Source organism: Polyodon spathula, chromosome 6 (assembly GCF_017654505.1).
Source record: "Polyodon spathula isolate WHYD16114869_AA chromosome 6, ASM1765450v1, whole genome shotgun sequence".
Lineage (NCBI taxonomy): Eukaryota > Metazoa > Chordata > Actinopteri > Acipenseriformes > Polyodontidae > Polyodon > Polyodon spathula.
The window spans coordinates 76,099,596-76,117,272 of NC_054539.1; the positions used below are offsets into that span (position 1 = coordinate 76,099,596).

Sequence of the window (17,677 nt, forward strand, 5' to 3'; positions counted from 1 at the left end):
TGTCAGTCACATGGTGTTTAATACACAAAATGTTGTGTTGTTTTGTCAGCCACATGGTGTTTAATACACACAATGCTGTGTTGTTGTGTCAGTCACATGGTGTTTAATACACACAATGCTGTGTTGTTGTGTCAGTCACATGGTGTTTAATACACACAATGCTGTGTTGTTGTGTCAGTCACATACACACAATGCTGTGTTGTTGTGTCAGTCACATGGTGTTTAATACACACAATGCTGTGTTGTTGTGTCAGTCACATGGTGTTTAATACACACAATGCTGTGTTGTTGTGTCAGTCACATGGTGTTTAATACACACAGTGCTGTGTTGTTGTGTCAGTCACATGGTGTTCAATACACACAATGCTGTGTTGTTGTGTCAGTCACATGGTGTTCAATACACACAATGCTGTTCTGTGTCAGTCACATGGTGTTCAATACACACAATGCTGTGCTGTGTCAGTCACATGGTGTTTAATACACACAATGCTGTGCTGTGTCAGTCACATGGTGTTTAATACACAGTTCTGTGTTGTTGTGTCAGTCACATGGTGTTTAATACACACAGTGCTGTGTTTTAATTCACTCTTGACCCATGCAGACATTTGAGACGGTTCTTGTTTGCACCTTTCCTCAAACAGATCCAGCAGTGGGAGCAGAACCTGGAGAAGTTCAACGTGGATTTGTTCCGGATGCGCTGCTACTTGGCCAGTCTGCAAGGAGCAGAGCTGCCCAACCCCAAGAGCCTCCTCGCAGCGGCCAGCCGCCCTTCCAAACTGGCTCTCAGCAGGCTGGGCATCTTTTCAGTGTCCTCCTTCCATGCTTTGGTAAGAATCACATAAAGGTAACTGGCATGTCAGTAGAGATGTGCACAGTTTCAGCAATTTTAATATAAGGTAGTACAACTGGCGGTACGTCAAGTTATAAGTAGGGTTTTAATCAATTCAATCAGAGAATGTGAATTGTAATAATAGGCTACAAAAACAATCAGTAAAAAAAGAACATTGACATTCAAATTATACTAATACAAGCACAGCTGTTTCCATAAATACACTGGTGCCTGCAGTATATTCAGACTTCTTATGTTTAGGGCTGGAACTGTCCAATTTTTAATTTCTAAATGTGTACCTCCCGTTAAATGTGAATTAGTCGTTGTTAAGCTGTCTCTGCATCTTAATAAAGAGAACACTGCTAATGAAAGATTGGGTTTAAGATTATTTTTCCTTTGCTACAAATCAAGGAGATTGTAAATGCTAGACTTGTTATCATTGTTCATCCCAGACTGTATTTTATGCTGAAAAGAAAGTCCGTCAGGACAGCTCTGTGAAACGAGTGAAAACAGAAAAAGCACAACAGTGAACTGGGGACTGCAGGAGCGAAATGCAATTAGGATCAGCGATTAACCTCATTTGTCACGTCTGTGTGAAATAAAAATGAAGCGAAACAGAATCTGGTGCAGTCAAGATAGGAATGTAAAAACACAGGCACTGTTTTGTAATGGACAGCTTTTTCTGAGGTTAATTAGGAAACAGAGTCGTCTCAAATTACTTTAAAGGGATGTCATGTATCAAAAATAAAACCTGAAAACGTTAAGCCCTACATATGTTTAATAACTATTGATCTTTTTGTATTCAGTGTGTAGTTTGGTTCAATTAACAGAAAATGTAATTGATATAAAACTCCCATTCATAAGAACTCTACCTTACTACTGGCCCCAAACCCTTTATACACCAGCTTACGTGTAAGGTTGCTCTCACACATGTAAACGTTATGCAGTATGTGTAAACAGCTAGCTTGTGTGCTTCACATTTAGATCTGCTCCAGAGATGAAGCTACCCTGAGGAAGCGCTCCCTGTCTCAGACAATGAGGGGTAAGAAGGGGCTGTTCTCCTCTCTCAAAGGGCTGGACAGTCTGGCCAAACGAGGAAAGGAAAAGAGGGCTTCTGTGTCCCAGGTAAACTACTGCGATACCGTTTCTACACTGCAGTTTGTATCAATGCACATACCCTTTCACTGTGCTAGCCCCTTTCTTACACAGCCATTGTATCTTCAGAGCTAGGGTTTTGGAAATCAGTTTTTAAATTATCAACCAATGATTTATAGGGATGGAAATAGGACTCACATTGCATATAAAGTTTCACCCATTCCAGGTTTTACTATAAGCTTGATTAGCCACAGTGTAGAGGTAACAAGCTCAGATAGGTGTGTCTTATTAAACTCATAATAAAACCAGGAATATATCAGACTGCTGTGCAGTGAGAGTCTTATTAAACTCATAATAAAACCAGGAATATATCAGACTGCTGTGCAATGAGAGTCTTATTAAACTCATAGTAAAACCAGGAATATATCAGACTGCTGTGCAATGAGAGTCTTATTAAACTCATAATAAAACCAGGAATGGATCAAACTGCTCACTGCAATGAGAGTAACTTATTAAACTCATAATAAAACCAGGAATATATCAGGCTGTGCAATGAGAGTCTTATTAAACTCATAATAAAACCAGGAATATATCAGACTGCTGTGCAATGAGAGTCTTATTAAACTCATAATAAAACCAGGAATATATCAGACTGCTATGCAATGAGAGTCTTATTAAACTCATAGTAAAACCAGGAATGGATCAAACTGCTATGCAATGAGAGTCTTATTAAACTCATAGTAAAACCAGGAATATATCAGACTGCTGTGCAATGAGAGTCTTATTAAACTCATAATAAAACCAGGAATATATCAGACTGCTGTGCAATGAGAGTCTTATTAAACTCCTAGTAAAACCAGGAATATATCAGACTGCTGTGCAATGAGAGTCTTATTAAACTCCTAGTAAAACCAGGAATATATCAGACTGCTGTGCAATGAGAGTCTTATTAAACTCCTAGTAAAACCAGGAATATATCAGACTGCTGTGCAATGAGAGTCTTATTAAACTCCTAGTAAAACCAGGAATCTTTCAGACTGCTATGCAATGAGAGTCTTATTAAACTCCTAGTAAAACCAGGAATATTTCAGACTGCTATGCAATGAGAGTCTTATTAAACTCCTAGTAAAACCAGGAATATATCAGACTGCTGTGCAATGAGAGTCTTATTAAACTCCTAGTAAAACCAGGAATCTTTCAGACTGCTGTGCAATGAGAGTCTTATTAAACTCCTAGTAAAACCAGGAATCTATCAGACTGCTATGCAATGAGAGTCTTATTAAACTCATACTAAAACCAGGAATATATCAGACTGCTGTGCAGTGAGAGTCTTATTAAACTCCTAGTAAAACCAGGAATATATCAGACTGCTCTGCAGTGAGAGTCTTATTAAACTCCTACTAAAACCAGGAATATATCAGACTGCTGTGCAATGAGAGTCTTATTAAACTCATAATAAAACCAGGAATATATCAGACTGCTGTGCAGTGAGAGTCTTATTAAATGCCTAGTAAAACCAGAAATCTTTCAGACTGCTCTGCAGTGAGAGTCTTATTTCCATCTCTGGGTTAAGAAATGCATTTTTGGTATAACATCTGTTACCAGATCTTGAAGTAGTCTTAATACAGCTATTAAAATTGATGTTAAACCAATTTAATATCAGGTGTAATGTATTATCACACATCCTTTTCTTTCCTGCACAATGACTAGTGTTAATTATACTGTCCATTGATGACGTACATATCTGTTGTTTTTTATATTGTCTGGTTTCAATTCAATGCTATCCAGAGTTCAGTTTCATTAGGAGTTGGCAGCACAGTGAACCAGCCGTTGCATGACAGTTATTTTGACCTGATTCCCTCAATGTTGAAAATCCAGTTTTATTCAGACGTATTCAGACGTATTCAGTCTGTTAAGGCTTTTTTTCTTTATGTTTAACAAAGTGATCCATTTCCTATTGAACAAACATAAACGCCTAAATGAAAATGATGTTATTGTATTAAACTAAGGGGGGTGACTTTAACAGGCGTAACACTTTTTTTCACCTGGATTTTCTCAAACTCATTGCTCAGCTGACTGGCATTTGCAAAGGTTGTTCACTCTGTTCCAAAGTAATTCAGTAGGAGGAATAAGCTGACCATCTGTCTTGCTCCAAAACTTTTAGATGTATTTTGTATACAAAGTGAAGGTATCCCTTGTTTTTCACAGTTGCTCGGGCCTCTGATTTGCTCAGGGCATGCCTAGTTGGATCTCACTGTACCCGTGCTAAATCAACTACAATAAGACAGACAGAGCTGTGAGTCTGGAAAGAACTAAACGCTTACTAGACAGGGGAAGTTCTTACATGCACGCTGCAAGAAGACAGACAGAGCTGTGAGTCTGGAAAGAACTAAACGCTTACTAGACAGGGGAAGTTCTTACATGCACGCTGCAAGAAGACAGACGGAGCTGTGAGTCTGGAAAGAACTAAACGCTTACTAGACAGAGGAAGTTCTTACATGCACGCTGCAAGAAGACAGACGGAGCTGTGAGTCTGGAAAGAACTAAACGCTTACTAGACAGGGGAAGTTCTTACATGCACGCTGCAAGAAGACAGACAGAGTTGTGAGTGGAAAGAACTAAACGCTTACTAGACAGGGGAAGTTCTTACATGACGCTGCAAGAAGACAGACAGAGCTGTGAGTTAAACGCTTACAGGGGAAGTTCTTACATGAACGCTGCAAGAAGACAGACGGAGCTGTGAGTCTGGAAAGAACTAAACGCTTACTAGACAGGGGAAGTTCTTACATGCACGCTGCAAGAAGACAGACAGAGCTGTGAGTCTGGAAAGAACTAAACGCTTACTAGACAGGGGAAGTTCTTACATGCACGCTGCAAGAAGACAGACAGAGCTGTGAGTGGAAAGAACTAAACGCTTATTAGACAGGGGAAGTTCTTACATGAACGCTGCAAGAAGACAGACGGAGCTGTGAGTCTGGAAAGAACTAAACGCTTACTAGACAGGGGAAGTTCTTACATGCACGCTGCAAGAAGACAGACAGAGCTGTGAGTCTGGAAAGAACTAAACGCTTACTAGACAGGAGAAGTTCTTACATGCACGCTGCAAGATATCATTTGAGCATCCCTAGACTAGTCCTTATTTCAAATAGGATCAAAGCATGAGGTTCAGTCTTATTTATAGCACTGTTGCACTCTGCAGTTTATTTATTTATTTATTTATTTGTTTGTTTGTTTATTTAATTTTCTTCCAGATTTTTGAAAGCAATGGCCAAATAACCCACATTCCTTTGAACCCAAGCAGTTGTGAGGTGAGATTTCATTTGTTGTCTTTTTCTAAAAATCTGTACTGGTTTTACAAATAAAGCAGGCTTTATTCTGACTGGTTTTCAGTCTCTAATTGGATTGCATGCCTGCAGGAGAGGAGCCTGAAAAAGCATAGTGGATTCTGGGTACTGTGCCAGTTTAAGCTTCTGCGAGTCTTGCAGAGTCTGTTTAGAAGATTAATGTGGCATCAAAGCAAGGATTTTGAGCTTCATGGTTGCAGGTGGTTTCTGTAGTTTGGCACTACAACAGAACATATTCCAAACACTAGTGTTAGCCAGATCTCAGAATGCAAGGAGGCATGCTTTAAAGCACAGATTAGTTTGATGGAATTATCTCACTTTGTTACTTCCTAAGATACCAAACAAACTTTTATCTTAAGTTTTAAATGTGGTGGCTAAAAATGTTCAATAGCAAATTAGCTGCTGAAAACCTGTTTCCATGACCTGTTTCCTTGACCTGCACAACAGTGTGGCAGAGCCTGACATCCATTAAACTGACTCCAGTGTTTTGCCGAGGCCAGCCATGCTTGGTGACCCAAACTTTTCCTGTCACTGTAATCAGAACAAGTATTGTCCTTTTTGAAGCACTGTACAGTATAACTTCTCTGCTTTGATTTACTATGCAATTTACTGTGTGACAAGTAAGACAACTCCCATTACTGTTGAGTCTATTGGCACAATAGACTCTTTCAATAGATAGGATGTGTTACAGCAGTGTTCTCATTGGAAGTTTAGCCTCCTGTTTCAGTGCTACTGAAGTTACCATATTGAGCTAATAGACACAAAGCTGTGTATTCATAAATGTTTTTGGAGTACATTGCATTACTAATTCTTTATAAATAAAACCCAAGTAAAAGCTTTTATCACAGTGACGCACTGTAACAGTAAGACTAAAAAAATGAGGTTATTGATTTGCTTAAAGGCAGTAATAGGATGCATGTATCTGCAGTGGATTCTAAACTGTAGAAGAACCATGTATACTGGAAGTCAGGTCTGGAAATATTCAGAAAAGCAGCTGCACGGTCCCTCACCAGATTAACAAACACACTGACCTGCAGGAGAGCGTGTCCTCACTCTGGGGAGTGTGTTTTTAGGAGCAGGTTTTCATGCAGACAGGCTTGTAATAGCTGGGATTAATCTCTGAGCAGCTGTGATAGCAGGTGGGGTGTTTGTTGACAGAGCTCTGCAATAACAGCAGCCCAGCCTTGTGCAGAGGCACTTTCATAAGCTGCCAATGCTAGGCACGGAGGCAAGCCTTTATTCTGCAAGGATTTGGTTGCATGAGTTCACAAATCCTTAGTTGCTGTCCAAGGGCACATGTTCAGAATGGGTTTTCTGCCAAGCCGTTTTGATTTAGTCTAAAAAGTGAACAGATTGTCTACAGTAAGTGAACATAATCCTAGTTAGTACTGAACATAATACAAGTTTATTCTTTGCGTTTTTGTTGAGATGAGAGTTCATCTCTCTTGACGAACATTTGGCCATAGCTGTAGGTTTTTAAAAGAGGTTGTTGCATATTTTAAAATAATAATGTAGCCATTATGAGTGTCTTCTGAAAATAAGTGACCATTAGACATTGGGTGGAGACTACCACCTCAAAGTCATCTTTTGATGCACAGTAAGGAAGATATGAAGTAATGTATTGGTTTAAAGAAGACCCGGGCGTCGTGGCATTGCACATGATGACAGGCTAAAACTCTTGGCAAATTCTGCTGGAAAAATGGAAGGGCTGTTACAACTTGTGGCAATGAATGAATGTACTTCAGTATTACAGATAAATGATTTGTGGCAATGAATGAATGTACTCCAGTATATGAGAGAGATGCAGCCTTGTAATAGTCAGGAGCAGAACTTTCCACATCATACAATGAATGGGAACAAGGGTTACACAACAGTGTGGAAGGCAAAATAAGTGTCCTGTATAGCTCAGACAAACAGGATCTTTGGAAACAGAACTGTTATTGAATACAGTCTCTTACAAACAAACTTTCTTTGTGTGCTTTCCATAATTGCACCTGGCTAGCTAGTCTTTATGTTGGCAGGTTTTAGGTTTCTGGAGTCACACCACAGCAGGACTCTGGGTATGATGGCTTCTTGTGCTTTCTGTCTCTCTTCTTTGTCTTATTCTAATAAAATGACCCTTGCGTCAACATTTTTAATACAAAGCCCCTTGTCTCTTTGATCCGGTCAGAGGGCACGAATCAGACTTGTTGAGTTGCACTCAGACCATCTGGCCAGTCATTCATTCATTCCTCATTGTTCAGAGTCCACATTGATGCAGCACAGGCTGCTATTGTTACTGAGCTGCTCTTTAAAAGTTGGGTTGGGGGTCTCCCTTAAACCCCTCACCCCCTTCCTTGTATTGTTAACCCTAACCCTTCTATCTCCCCACTCCAAGACCAGAGAGATGTTGTTGAACAAGCCCCCCCCCCCCACCCCACCCCACCCCACCCCACCCCACCCCACCAAATCATAAATCCTGTGTAACGCTAGACAACTTTCATGTGCTTTCTCAAATCATAAATCCTGTGTAACGCTGGACAACTTTCAGGCACTTTCTCAAATCATAAATCCTGTGTAACGCTGGACAACTTTCATGTGCTTTCTCAAATCATAAATCCTGTGTAACGCTGGACAACTTTCATGTGCTTTCTCAAATCATAAATCCTGTGTAACGCTGGACAACTTTCAGGCACTTTCTCAAATCATAAATCCCGTGTAACGCTGGACAACTTTCAGGCGCTTTCTCAAGCAGCTCATCGTAAGGGATGTTCTCAAGCAATTTTCTCCAGTAGGTCAGATAGAGATTGTTCAAGTGTCATCAAAAAGAGTTGCCTTAAAAGTTGCCACTTTGTCCCACAAATACAAAATAATTCTAACTTGCTTATTTTTAAAACGAGGTGCACAAAACAGGTTTAAAATGTACTGGCAGGTTGGATCTGCTCATCCGAATTGTCAGTTTCCTCCTCTTGGTGCTTGAGTGACTCTCAAATGGATTTTAAGAAGAACCTGTTTGAACACCCGCTCAATCCATTGTGTACCTCAAGATGTTTAAATACATATTTTGTGTGCTTTACCTCTACCCCTTTTTGTTTTAAAAATGACTGTTTTGGCTGCTGACTAACTTCTTTGTCATCTTGCTCTTCCTAATAACAGAGAATTGATGGCACAGCTAACATCTACTCAGCAGCACCACCTGAAGGCAGTCAGTGGGAAAGCTGTTTTGACACTTTGGCCCATGTGTATTTACCTGACACCCAGGGAGTAACTGTAACCGTTCATCAGGATCTTAGGGTTGAAGATGTGCTGAACTTGGTGTGCAAGGTGGGTGTGGAGAGTTTTGGAACAGTCTTTACCCTTCTCTGCTGCATTTTTTTTTTGAGTTTTATTTATTTCATTTTGGACATACTGTGGTAAGTGAGAATGTTCTTTGAAATTAATTATTTTAGGGAAATCTGCACACCCTATTAGCAGTAAACTGAAGCTAATCTAAAATAGTAAAAGGCAAGGACCAACAGGTTAAAAAAAAAATATATATTTAAGCTTCTTGTTTTTAGCTGTTAAATATGAGTATTTATTGAAATTAATTTAGAAAATGTGATCTTTTATTCGAATATGTTTAGTTTTTTTCTTTTGTTAGCTGGGCGCAGCGTTGATTATGAAAATAGCATTATTAAAACAACCCTTACAAACAGACACAGTATTATGTTGCTGTTGTGACAGTCAGAGGAGAGAATGTTATTGGGGTTAATTAATTGATACTGGAGATTAAAGGAGAGCCCAATATAATTTACGAATTGCAAAAAACTGAAAGGACCACAATTGAAGGCTTTTTAACTGGCAAAGTGCATTTACTATATTGATATTTACTATGATGATATTTACTATGTTGATATTTACTATCGAATATTGTTGTTTACTGTCTTCGATTTGCTGAAACGGTCCCAATTAACCACATCAGAGAATCATTGTACCCTTTCTTCTGCTCTGTGAGTGAATGCTACCATTTTATAAATGTACTTTCCCCCCCCTTTTTTTATTGTTGATTTTATTAGTTTTTTCTTGTTTTATTAATTTAGGACACCAATGGCTATATAAGAATATCACTTTTAATTTAGTTTTTTTTTTCTCTCCTGTCTTTGTTTCACTTTCATCTTTCCATCTTTGGTGATCTTTTTAAGCTGATTTGTTTCCTTTCCATCTTACCTGCTTCTTTGCTGCTCCTTCTGTATTCTTTCTGCTGGTGAGTTTCAGTAATTATCAGCATTGTCTTTTATGGTAAAACTGTTCATTTTTAAATAGAATACTTTCACAGAGAACTAAACGCAAACAGCCTAAACCAGAGGGAACACAAAGCCACTCTCACAGGAACAGTAGCTTGAAGCCTGGTTCCAGGACACCTAGTTTGAGTCAACTTTGCTGTAATAAACCCAGTCTCCCTTCATGTGCCATGCAGTGGCCTGAAACCCAGTCTCCTGAAACCAAACCACAAAGTGTTTTTGTGTTCCCTCAGCTCAGTGCATCATGTGATAAGGAATATAAACTGAGCTGGTAAAAAGCGTATGTAGAACTACATTCAAATGCAGAAGATATACTGTAGCTCTGTCTAATTGATTAAAGCAGAAGATATACTGTAGTTTTGTCTTCTTATTGTGAATGGTTACTAAAACACAATTGTAAAGTACGCTTTCTATTTAGAAGCATTTTAGAAATATTTAATAACTGAATATTGCACTGCAAGTTCTTTAAACAGAACAATGTATTCTCATAGATACACACAGCACCTGTTGTGTCTTTCAGTTCAGTTTCCACAGTAGCAGAACCTTCTACATGAAGTACCAGCTGTAGGTGCTTTAGCATATATGTGGTAGTTGCAGTGTAGAGTATGTGTGGTAGTTGCAGTGTAGAGTATATAGTAGTTGTACTGCAGAGTATAGTTGTACTGTAGAATATGTGTGGTAGTTTTACTGTAGAGTATAGTTGCACTGTAGAGTATGTATGGTAGTTGTACTGCAGAGTATAGTTGCACTGTAGAGTATGTGTGATAGTTGCAGTGTATAGTTGCACTGTAGATTATGTATGGTAGTTGTACTGTAGAGTATAGTTGCAGTGTAGATTATGTATGGTAGTTGTACTGCAAAGTATACTTGCAGTGTAGAGTATGTGTGGTAATTGAAGTATAGAGTATGTATGGTAGTTGCAGTGTAGAGTATAATTGCAGTGTAGATTGTGTATGGTAGTTGTACTGTAGAGTATAATTGCAGTGTAGATTATGTATGGTAGTTGTACTGCAGAGTATAGTTGCACTGTAGAATATGTGTAGTAGTTGCACTGTAGGGTATAGTTGCACTGTAGAGTATGTGTGGTAGTTGCAGTGTAGAATATGTGTGGTAGTTGCAATAAAGAGTATGTATGGTAGCTGCAATGTAGAGTATAGTTGCAGTGTAGGGTATAGTTCCACTGTAGAGTATGTATGGTAGTTGCACTGTAGAGTATAATTGCACTGTATAGAATGTGTGGTAGTTGTACTGGAGAGTATAGTTGCACTGTAGAGTATGTGTGGTAGTTGCACTGTATAGTATGTATGGTAGTTGCACTGTATAGTTGCACTGTAGAGTATGGATGGTAGTTGTACTGTAGAGTATAGTTTCAGTGTAGAGTATGTGTGGTAGTTGAAGTATAGAGTATGCATGGTAGTTGCAGTGTAGAGTATAGTTGCACTGTAGAATATGTGTGGTAGTTGCAGTATAGAGTATGTATGGTAGTTGCAGTGTAAAGTTGCACGTTCATGTGTGGCAGTTGCAGTGTAGAGTACGTTTGCAGTGTATAGTATGTATGGTAGTTGTACTGCAGAGTGTAGTTGCAGTGTAGAGTACAGTTGCAGTATAGAGTATCTGTGGTAGTTGCAGTATAGAGTATAGTTGCACTGTAGAATATTTGTGCTAGTTGCACTGTAGAGTATAGTTGCAGTGTAGAGTATGTATGGTAGTTGCATTGTAGAGTATAGTTGCACTGTAGAGTATGTATGGTAGTTGCACTGTAGAATATAGTTGCACTGTAGAGTATGTATGGTAGTTGCATTGTAGAGTATAGTTGCACTGTAGAGTATGTATGGTAGTTGCACTGTAGAATATAGTTGCACTGTAGAGTATGTGTGGTAGTTGCGCTGTCATTTGTGGTAGTGTACAAGGAGACAGGAACCTGACCAAGTGCAATATTGTGTTTCTAGAAGAAGCTGTTGGACCCAACCCAGTACTGTCTGCATCTTAGAAGAACAGTGGGAGGCAATGTGGAGTTCAGCACGCCAGCCTCCAGCGAGTGCTTGCTAGGACTGGTAATAAAAGCTTGATTACGAAATTGGATTGTTTGGTGATCTGCAGTCTGTTGTTTGGACGCTGATCGAGTAGTCACACCTACTGTAAACACATGTAGGAAAGGTGCTATACATGAAACAGATTGATTGCTGTATGAAGAGTGCTTTTTATAATATATATATATATATATATATATATATATATATATATATATATATATATATATATATATATATATACACACAGCTCTGGAAAAAATTAAGAGACCACTGCAAAATTATCAGTTTCTCTGGTTTTACTATTTATAGGTATGTGTTTGGGTAAAATGAACATTTTTGTTTTATTCTATAAACTACTGACAACATTTCTCCCAAATTCCAAATAAAAATATTGTCATTTAGAGCATTTATTTGTCAGAGCAGAAGGAAGCAAGTTTTCTTCTAGGACAACCTTGTACTTGGCTTGCTTCATAACAAAGCTGCCCGATTCCAGCCTTGCTGAAGCACCCCCAGATCATCACCGATCCTCCACCACATTTCACAGTGGGTGCGAGACACTGTGACTTGTAGGCCTCTCCAGGTCTCCGTCTAACCATTAGACGACCAGGTGTTGGGCAAAGCTGAAAATTGGACTCATCTGGGGGTGCTTCAGCAAGGCTGGAATCGGGCAGATTTGTCTTTGTGAAGGACGCATGAATCAAGCCAAGTACAAGGTTGTCCTGGAAGAAAACTTGCTTCTTCTGCTCCGACAATGTTCCCCAACTCTGAGGATTGGTTTTTCCAGCAGGACAATGCTCCATGCCACACAGCCAGGTCAATCAAGGACCACCAGATCAAGACCCTGTTATGGCCAGCCCAATCTCCAGACCTGAACCCCATTGAAAACCTCTGGAATGTGATCAAGGGGAAGATGGATGGTCACAAGCCATCAAACAAAGCCAAGCTGCTTGAATTTTTGCACCAGGAGTGGCATAAAGTCACCCAACATCAATGTGAAAGACTGGTGGAGAGCATGCCAAGACGCATGAATGCTGTGCTTGAAAATCAGGGTTATTCCACCAAATATTGATTTCTGAACTCTTCCTAAGTTAAAACATTAGTATTTTGTTGTTTAAAAATGAATATGAACTTATTTTCTTTGCATTATTCGAGGTCTGACAACACTGCATCTTTTTTGTTATTTTGACCAGTTGTCATTTTCTGCAAATAAATGCTCAAAATGACAATATTTTTATTTGGAATTTGGGAGAAATGTTGTCAGTAGTTTATAGAATAAAACAAAAATGTTCATTTTACCCAAACACATACCTATAAATAGTAAAACCAGAGAAACTGATAATTTTGCAGTGGTCTCTTAATTTTTTCCAGAGCTGTATATATATATATATATATATATATATATATATATATATATATATATTGTTGTATATATTTTTTTTTTTTTTATTTTACAGATTTATGATGAATTAGAAGTCTTTCCCTTGAATGTTTTTCATTTGCACCTTTATGATGAATTAGAAGTCTTTCCCTTGAATGTTTTTCATTTGCACCTGTTAAGGACCGGGACTGCAGTTGATTTTGGTAAGTTACAGAAAATGGAAATTTAAAAACCTGGAAGTCGGAGCAGTTTTCTGCTTCACTGTGTGACCCCTGCACTATGAGAGGGAGAGGGAGAGTGAGAGGTGTCGGTCAGGAAGCCAGTCTCTGCTGCACTGTGATGTTGTATCTCACTGTGTTGACCCCTGCACTGTGAGAGGGAGAGGTGTCGGTCAGGAAGCCAGTCTCTGCTGCACTGTGATGTTGTATCTCACTGTGTTGACCCCTGCACTGTGAGAGGGAGAGGTGTCGGTCAGGAAGCCAGTCTCTGCTGCACTGTGATGTTGTATCTCACTGTGTTGACCCCTGCACTGTGAGAGGGAGAGGTGTGGGTCAGGAAGCCAGTCTCTGCTTCACTGTGATGTTGTATCTCACTGTGTTGACCCCTGCTCTGTGAGATGGAGAGGGAGAGGTGTGGGTGAGGAAGCCGCCTCAGTACTCTTATTTGGTTAAAGCCATTTGGACACACTGTCAGGTAGCAGCTGCTGTGAATGAAATGCCTGTTTCTCTGGTCTCGTCTCTCCCAGGTGGGTTCCCAGCCTCAGTGATGAATCACGAGCCTCTTTCGTTAATTACAGGGTTTGCAGTAACAGGTCACGTTGACGGGCAGCGAAACAGCCGCATATTTGTGAGTGAAGTGCTTCCAGATGGAGTGGCTTACTGTGAAGGTATGTACAAAGCTTTCATAGTTGGTGTTTCTTTATTTATTTGTTTTACTTCTCCAGTTTTGTTATGTACTTCCTGCTGGATAGAGCGCCATTCTCTCAGGCTGCACTTCCTCCTGGATGAAACTGGCTGTCCGGCCTTGTTCAGCAGCATGCATGCTGACTGCCTTTTCTTTGAAACAACTCACACAAGGCTTCCTGCTGATTATGCTAAAGAATCCATACAGCAAGGTTCTAGTGCTAGGGTAGACTGCCTTTTGTGGTTAGCATGTATTTGTAGTTTTAACTTTTTTGGCATTGCTAATTTATTCATTTTGATTTGGTTATTTATTTAGCTATATTATAACGAGTACATGTGCCATTGAAAGATTAGTAAATATGACAGCAATCTGATGCATGTGATAACAATGCTGAGTTCTCCGCCACCACTCTGACTTGCCAGAGGCCTGTATCAGTTTATTGAATTCTTTCTGTAGTTAGTTAGTAACATATTTGTGCTCAATTTAGTTCCAATGAAGGGTGCAGGAATGCAGCTATAACAATTTCAGCCTAAGGACTTGAGATTTCGTATTACAGGCATACACATGGGTTATTATTGTGCTTGCGTGCATTGCTGTATCTACTGCTAACATTAAGTCCATTGTATACCACCACTGGAGACTGTTGTAGGGAGCACAGATGTTTTTGTTTTTTTAAGCACAGAAATAAACTGTTCGCCCTGCATCAAACCAAACAGCTGCTGCTGCTTTTTTTTTTTTTTTTTTTAATTTATTTAGTCGTCTCCAATCATTATTTTGTATTATTTTCTCCCCATTCAGTCATGTCCAATTATTTTTAGGCTCGGCTCACCGCTACCACCTCTGCGCTGACTAGGGAGCGGCGAAGACGAGCACACGCTGTCCTCTGAAGCGTGTGCCGTTAGCTGCCTGCATCGTTACACACTGCAGACTTAACATGCAGCCACCCAGAGCTACAGTGTCAGAGGACAACGCAGCTCTGGGCAGCTTACAGGCAAGCCCACAGGTGCCCGGCCAGACCAGAGGGTCACTGGATTCGAACTTTCCATCTCCAGGCTATAGGGCACATCCGCACGGAGCGCCTTTACTGGCTGCGCCACTCGGGAGCCCTCAAACAGCTTCTTTTTGTGTGGAAAAAAACTAGTCTGTACGCCGTCTTTTTTTTTTTTTTTTTTACTTTATTTTGTTTATACTAACCGCTCAGACAATAAATTTCTGTTAATTGAACATGCTATGTTCGTGTTTGTCCTTTGTTCTTTTCTTTCAGGGTTGAGAGCGGGGGATGAGATCCTCTGTGTGAATGAGAAGACAGTGTCAACCCTTGACCTTGGCCTCATGGAGCCCTTGTTCAGCCAGCAGAGCCTGATGCTGACCCTCAGGAGGGATCTGCTGGGCCTTCCTTCACAGTTACCTCCTCCCAGCCAGTCTGAGCTTCTGGAAGAGTTTCTGGACAAATATCCAAAGCAGGCATCAGCTGGTAAGAAAACCAACAGGTTTAAGTAGTGTTTTACTTTACAGTCACATCTACACATCTTGCACAATGAAAACAAAAAAGCATGCCATCTCAACCAAAAACATGCACATGGTTTGCACAACAGAATCTAAACAGAGTATCATCACTGCTTGATAATATGCTGTCATTTTCCAATGTAATCTGACAGTGAAACCAGACGCGAGCTCAGCAGTCATTCCCAGTAAAACCAGACGTGAGCTCAGCGGTCATTCCCACTAAAACCAGACACGAGCTCAGCGGTCATTCCCAGTAAAACCAGACACGAGCTCAGCGGTCATTCCCAGTAAAACCAGATGCGAGCTCAGCGGTCATTCCCAGTAAAACCAGATGCGAGCTCAGCGGTCATTCCCAGTAAAACCAGATGCGAGCTCAGCGGTCATTCCCAGTAATGGGGGTCTGCTGTGGCAAAAACAAAAGAAACAAAAACACATTTATCCGGGGAATTCACTATTGCAACCGTTAGTGATTTGTTCAGTAGTGTGTTAAGGATGTGGTTCAGGAAACAGATAAATGGATTTGTTTAAAGTGAGCAAATGCCATACCTATGTATCTGTAGTTTACTGACATAGCATATGGTGTGACTAGAAATAGCTTGTGGTTGTTTTAAATACAAGGGGTTTGCAGATTGTATACAAATAGAGTAGTGTATCTCTCACACTGTACAGGAGGGTGTAGAGCAAAATAAAACTGATGAACAATATTATTCAAGTCATATATATGTTTACTGATTATCTCAGAAAATAACAACTTTAAATGAACTACTGCTCTGGGCTACAGCAGAGATCAAAAACTGAGCACCGAGAAATACATTCAATGCAGTTTTATAACGTTCAACGCAAACACTTGTAGTGACGTCATGTATGTTCAAAATTACACAAATTCAAAAAATCTATTGTACCTGGTAACACGGCTAAACCAGCACAAATACAGTCCTTTGCTTCATAAAGGGACCCCTGACATTCCTGGCTCAAATACCCCACCCAACTCCTCATTTTTATCTGTTGCAGAAAATAACAGTTGAAAAGAATAATTTGTTCTAATATAAACAATGATTACAAAATTCCTACAAGGGGTTATTGTAAATTGTCAGTTCTGTGAATGCGGTAACATTATCTAGTGTAGCAAGTTTACAATACCAAGGATGCATATCAGTAATGTTTTATAAACACTGAAAAGAGGCCTGTAACTAACCATTAACACGAACTGCTTGTTATACAAACAGAATAGTCCAACATGCTAGGAGTGCTGTGTTTAATTCACTCAGGAGGATGACCATAAACAGCTTGCATGCCCACTTGTTGCCTATTGAACCATCCTGTTGAATGACTACAGTAATCCACACATGCTCTTGGGGTCTGCTCTATGTGTACAGCATACTTCCTGTCTTCATGTCTGAAACTCCAGCACTGTCAGTTAGTGTCATATCATGCAAGAGCTCAGCCCTGCACACACCGAGCTGTGACTACAGCAGGAAGGAATATTTCACAGGTTCTCTCGCAGCGATAGTGACTTGATCGGTCTGGTGATTTCAGGGGCGGTGAGCTTCAGTGTTAAATACGCCTGGAAACAGGATATAACAGTTCAGCGTTCGGGGGCTGGTGACTACGAAAGAGTACTGTTTTGAAATGATGATTATTATTAACACTTTCTCAGATTCCACGCATCTTTGTCAAACACTGAGAGGCTCAACCCTTTTGGTTCACAAATGTTCCTGCTACTGCGAGTATAGATTAGGAATGACACTTTGAAAAGCATGAATAGGTCCTGTGACCTGTATTTCTTCCATTGATTGAGATTGACATGCACACAGCTGTTTGTACAGGGTTATTAATCACAGGCTTTGTGGATTCCAGATGTTGCCGATGTTTCTGATGTACCCAGCAGTGTTATAAGAAGCGTTCCTGATGATTCCCTGGAGCTGCCGCTGTGGAGAGAGAAGACAGGAAAACATCCAAAGGTGAGGAACGTGTTACAAGTCTATTTAGATTCCTCAGTGCTGTCTGTAGCACCTATTGGCTATTTGGAGTAAATAATGTGACAGAAAACTCAAAAAGAAACTAAAAGCTATGAAAATTCAGTTACAACCAGTTTTATGTGCCATGTTACAAATAAAGATAAGGAATGTTCATTTCTAAACTAATATATAATGTGCTGAAAGTGTAGGTGGTGGAAAATCTTGAGGAGATATTCAATTTCTTATCTTTTACAACTGTTGTGTGTTCTTTCTACCAGTGTGTGCCTGTTTCATGTAGGATGTGCTTTGTATTCTTAATTCTGTTTAGTAAAGATCACAGTGCATCTATGTCACCAGAGGTCAGCTGTGCAG

General features: G+C 39.9%; 1 protein-coding gene across 6 annotated transcripts in view; it reads left to right on the forward strand.

The window, feature by feature from the left end:
- Positions 1 to 17,677, forward strand: part of LOC121317643 (T-lymphoma invasion and metastasis-inducing protein 2-like) — a 113,312-nt gene that overhangs the window by 63,391 nt on the left and 32,244 nt on the right. For 4 of the 6 annotated variants that reach the window (XM_041253792.1, XM_041253794.1, XM_041253795.1 and 1 more), the window contains 9 exons: positions 642 to 827; positions 1,814 to 1,954; positions 5,176 to 5,232; positions 8,404 to 8,571; positions 11,477 to 11,581; positions 13,063 to 13,141; positions 13,735 to 13,824; positions 15,106 to 15,315; positions 17,205 to 17,308. In XM_041253792.1, coding sequence (XP_041109726.1) covers positions 642 to 827; positions 1,814 to 1,954; positions 5,176 to 5,232; positions 8,404 to 8,571; positions 11,477 to 11,581; positions 13,063 to 13,141; positions 13,735 to 13,824; positions 15,106 to 15,315; positions 17,205 to 17,308 — 1,140 coding nt within the window. Of the gene's footprint in view, positions 1 to 641; positions 828 to 1,813; positions 1,955 to 5,175; positions 5,233 to 8,403; positions 8,572 to 9,472; positions 9,491 to 11,476; positions 11,582 to 13,062; positions 13,142 to 13,734; positions 13,825 to 15,105; positions 15,316 to 17,204; positions 17,309 to 17,677 lie in introns of those variants that run through there. The other 2 variants (XM_041253793.1, XM_041253797.1) reach the window with 2 other exon arrangements.